At 40.7% G+C, this 5,269-nt stretch overlaps 1 protein-coding gene across 1 annotated transcript in view; it reads left to right on the forward strand.

Moving 5' to 3' along the window:
* Positions 1 to 4,926, forward strand: part of LOC108970845 (protein rhomboid) — a 15,145-nt gene extending 10,219 nt beyond the window's left edge. The window contains exons 3-4 of the mRNA XM_018936502.1: positions 3,280 to 3,709; positions 4,055 to 4,926. Of these exons, the coding sequence (XP_018792047.1) occupies positions 3,280 to 3,709; positions 4,055 to 4,404 (780 nt within the window). The 3' untranslated portion in view covers positions 4,405 to 4,926. The remainder of the gene's footprint in view (positions 1 to 3,279; positions 3,710 to 4,054) is intronic.
* Positions 4,927 to 5,269: the final 343 nt, after the last annotated feature.

Raw genomic sequence — 5,269 nt, forward strand, 5'->3', positions numbered from 1 at the left:
TGCTTGCAAATATTTGCCGTTTTTGTTGTTGCAGATTTTTTCCATTACTCGCGGTTAACAACAAATTCATACACACATGACTTTACACACGCTCGCGCATTTTATTCCCGCTTTGCTTAATGAAATATGAAACGGCAATCGCAGGATTTGAAATTAATTGAATGTAATTAAATACTAATTCTGACAAAAATAATTAAATTGATTGAGCCAACGTTCCAAAAAAGTATCCACTTAAACGCCGTTTAACGCACAAAAACAAACATTTTTCACAAATTCACATATATCGTCACCTAAAATACAGAATAACGTAACATCATTTTTCAAAAGTTTACACGATATAATAAAAGCCACTCATATTGTAATAAAATTTGAATTTTTGTTATTTAATGGTTATATATTGGTTATTAAATGGTTATAAAAATGGTTATATATTGGTTATTTAATGGTTATATATTGGTTATTTAATGGTTATATATTGGTTATTATATCTGATGGTGATTTTCGATTTTTTTTCGGATGATACGTTGTTTTAAATTTTAGGTGAGGATAAGTACATACATTTCTAWGTATGTGTGTGTTTAAATGCTTTAAACAATGTTGCCCTTCATTATTCATGGCATTCAAATTTGTTAAATACTCAAATTGATTACTGTTTATTGTTAGAAGTGCAGGGATTGATTGAAAATTACATGGAAAATTTGCATAATAATATTTTTTAACAATTACTACGTGGAATATTYGATATTTGGGCGACGTTTCGCTGGAATTCTGGAATTTAAAAAATTAATGAATTTGGTTTTTGTTAAAATTTACTTTCTATTTTTCGCTTTTAACGGCTTTTAATGACTCATGTTATGCAAATTAGCGCTACTTTAGATATGCACAACAACAACAACAAAAATAATTTTCATTATTTATGTTTTCACAAATATTTCACCGTGAATTCCGCGAAAATGGCAGCGTGAAATTAATAATTTGCGCTGAAAAAATTAGATTTCCGCTAAATGCTGAATAAATTCTCTTAAAATATGCGCCACTCAAAAATGGATTTCGAAATTAATCATGCAACGGTGTTTTGCCAGCAAAAAAGCAGGCTTTGCCACAAACTAGCGCCTATTTGCTCAAACAACGTAGCCTAGCCGCAAGAAAAACCATCAAACAGATACACAAAAAAATATCCACACACACACATATACATGCAAGCAGTGCGGCCGCGGCTACAAATCAATATGCCGTTACACCAGTAACGGCGGCGCTGTTAAGTGGCACAACACAAAAGCGGAAGTAGTACTTTTACTCCACTACAACTAGCTGGTGCGCAGCAACAATAACAACGGCGGCTAGCAAGCCAACGTTTGCGGTGGCGGGGGCGAAATGATGGCGCACAAGTCACATGGCGCCCCAAAATCGATTAAACATTGTCTGGTCTGATTCGGTCTGCCTTCATGGYTGACAGTGGTTGCYCGGCKCTACCACCACCACAAACACACACACATRCAGCTTGGTGGCAGCACGCAAGGAAACAACGTCACAACTACAAAATATTTAACTGGCGCTTTCATAGCGACAAAGTTGTGACTTCATAACGCATTGTATTGGCGGCGGCGYGCTGGACACGCACACCAACGCACGTGCAACATTGTCGGGGCAAGACACMAAAAATGCGCACACGTTTGCCTGTTTGACAATGCGTTTGTTTGTGTTTGCAGGCGCAATGCCGCTTTGGACTCGAGTCTAGTTGTTGTTCTTGTTGTTTTTGCCGCTGGTTTTTATATGCGAAATTTATGCGCTGCCATTTTTCATTTTATTACGCTATACTTCCGAAACTTCTTTGTTTCATTTCACAATATGCCGAGCGTGCTTTTGTTGTTGTCGTTTGTGTTGTTGCTATTGTCAGGACAATGAAAAGCAGAATAGCAGCGGAAGGACCTTTCAGAATATGCCAAAATCGAAGCGTACAGCAAGAAGCGGCATGCATGACAGACTTGACTAACTAGAAATTGAAACGCGAAAACAACAACACTAACAAAAACAAAACCAACTGCAAATAAACAGCAAAGTGAACAGGGAACGACAAACAGCAGTAAAAATCAGTGACATAAAAAGTAATGCATGCATGGGTATATGTATGTGTGCGTGTGTGTGTGTGTGTGTGGGACAAACAATTGCTCAAACTTTTTACAGTTAGGTCCCAACGAATATTTGGACTCAATTGGGTTTGCTGTCCACTACCCCGCGGTCTAAACGTCACATACACACGCACATGCAAAACACATACATGCACATGTATGTGTGTGTGCAGTKCATGCACATACATATGTATATGTATTTTACTCAATTCATTACAGCTTTGTCTCGCTTTTTATGGCCACTCTTACAAGTTGAGGCACTTACATGTGTGTGTGTGTAGGTGTGTTTTATATAGTTTCCACATGCCAAGCAACAACTCGTGTATATAAAAATTATCCGTTTTATTAACATTGTTGTGGCAGCAATTGCCGTTGCGCACTGCCATTGCCCCACGCTGCRCCCATTTCTTTGCAACTTCCACAAGCGATTCGAGGCTTTTATGACAACCACTCCACTTCAGCTACTTGAGTTTGCTTGTCCGCACACAAGGCAATACTGCAGTGCTAGTCGCCTGCAAGTATGCTCCTGCATTTGCTCAGCTATCTGGAAAAGTTTAGTTTCGGTGAAATATTTTCTTTTAAATGTTTCAGTTTTTATCTGGAAATGAGAAATGAAACTAACAAATACATACATATGTACATAAAAACATAYATATATACGAAATTGTGAGAAATAATTTTCGAAAAATTTTTCATGCGCATTTTCATTGAACTTTCCGCATTTATTGCACGTGACTGCACAAAGCGAAGAAAATTTATGGCGACTTTTAGCCAGTGCTAAATGAATTCCACGTCCACCTGCAACAACATTTATTAGCCACACAGATGCCRTTGTAATAAGCTGACTTTTGGCTGACATTTTAATCAGCAGCCACATTTCCGAATTAAGCTGCCGTGAGCGTTGCCAGACGCTGGCAGAATGCATTGGCGCGCACGAATTGTAAGCTTGACCTTCTTGGCAGAGAAAAAGAAAGAAATTAAAAACTTAACTTTTGACCGAAATAAAGTCTGCATTACTTTAAAAACTCCRAATTTCGGGATCATTGCAACATGACAAACATATTTTTTAATACTTTCATTTACAATGCAATCGAGTACCCGCTCATCCTTCAACCAACATACTAATGATTMAATTTTTTCTCTTTTGCAGGTCGCAATTTTCGCRTACGACTCCGCCACAGTACCGGGCACGGAGGCCACACGCGAACTCATTCCACACATGCCCATCGCCTCCGACTCGGTRTTCATCTACCGGCCCGACCGCCGTCTGCAGGTGTGGCGCTTCCTCTCCTACATGTTCCTGCACGCCAACTGGTTCCACCTCGGCTTCAACGTCGTCATCCAACTCTTCTACGGCATACCGCTGGAGGTGATGCACGGCTCGGCGCGCATTGGCATCATTTACTGTGCGGGYGTGTTCGCCGGCTCGCTGGGCACCAGCGTCGTTGACTCGGAGGTGTACTTGGTGGGCGCCAGCGGTGGCGTATACGCAATGCTCGCCGCACACTTGGCCAACATCACGCTCAACTACAGGCAGATGCGCTACGCGGTGGCGCAGTTGCTGTCGGTGCTGATATTTGGTAAGTTTTACTTCGATTTCCATTTCCATTACGATTGGATTTTGATTTCGATTTTGATTTGTTTACGCGCTGCGCGTGATTGCGGCGTTGAAAGGTGTTTGAATGCTAGCCTAATCGGCGGTGATATGATTTGACCTCGTTCTATGTGGGCGCAAAGTAAACACATTTCGTTACGCTTTCACGCCTCGTGCTTTTTGGTAGATTAGTTCTTTGTTTTTATTTTCCTGTTTTGGTTTTCTTTTTTTATGTTGCGTAATCTTTGCGTAACACTTTCTTTCGATAAACAAATTTGTAATTTGTACTAATGTTCACACCATTTGCCTTTGCTCTTCTCCTCTCTTGCAGTATCTTGCGATCTGGGATATGCATTGTATTCACAATATCTGGACGCCGAGGGTGTGACCAAGCCCACGCCGCTCGAGCACACCTGGCCGAACATCGATCCGCCGCCAGTGTCGTATGTGGCACACATGACTGGCGCGTTGGCGGGCTTCACCATCGGTCTGCTGGTGCTGAAGAATTTCGAGCATCGCGCTTATGAGAATCTCATCTGGTGGCTGGCGCTGGGCGTCTACAGCGCCTTCACCGTCTTCGCCATTGTCTTCAACCTGATCAACACGATGACCGGGCAGCTGGTGGAGGAGCGCAGCGAAGTTGTGGCACAGCAGTTGTTGTACGATTTGGGTGTGTCGTAAAAAGTCTGTTTGCGTCGGACAGTTAAGTGAGAGAATTTATGCGAAAACAATATAAATGCGTGCAAATTTGAGCACGGAGTGGCAACACTGTGGCACCATAAAGCCGCTGCTGGTGCGAAGTGAGCGTTGAAGCGCACAATAAAGTCGAAATTGACGCGAACCAAGAAGTTTCGTAGTAAAAATATGAATGCGAAAACTTTCGAAAAATATCGGCTTRACTTGCACACACTCGCAGCTCGATTTCATTTCTGTTAGCCACATTTATTTATTTGTTACTATTTAACTATATGTTTTCGTCGTTGCTGTTCTTGTTTAATTTATTTATTTTTTCAATTTATTTAAATATCTTTTGCATGGAACGCAAATAAAACCCCAAATCGTATGAACAAATGTTGTGATAATACCAAAGACTGAATTAATTTTGAAAATAAAAAAGATAAACACACACACACACACAAGCGCGTGTAAATTCAAGTACGCTTGAACGAAAATTAATTGTAACATTAAGCAGTGTAAAAAACATTTATTTATTTAATTTAAATTTATATTACGTAATTATATTGTAGGCATCAATGCACAATCGGGTCACACAACCAAATAGTAGAAATGCGGTTAGAGTGCATTCTTTGTTGTCTGTACATACTAAACGCCGAAAAGGTTAGATAAGCCTCGTTACCCCCCGCAAACCACACACACATACATACATATGTAAGTGAATGCGAAGCTGGGCGCACAATGGACGCCGAGTGTCGCATTTGCACAAACTAACGCACTAGTCAACCAAAACGAAATAATAAATAGCAAATAAAAGCGAGAATGTAGGCGGCAAGGGAGACCGGTGCTCGGGACTTGTAAACGAGCGCAG

Source organism: Bactrocera latifrons, unplaced genomic scaffold, assembly GCF_001853355.1.
Source record: "Bactrocera latifrons isolate USDA-ARS-PBARC rearing strain unplaced genomic scaffold, ASM185335v1 scaffold_310, whole genome shotgun sequence".
In the NCBI taxonomy this organism is placed as follows: Eukaryota; Metazoa; Arthropoda; class Insecta; order Diptera; family Tephritidae; genus Bactrocera; species Bactrocera latifrons.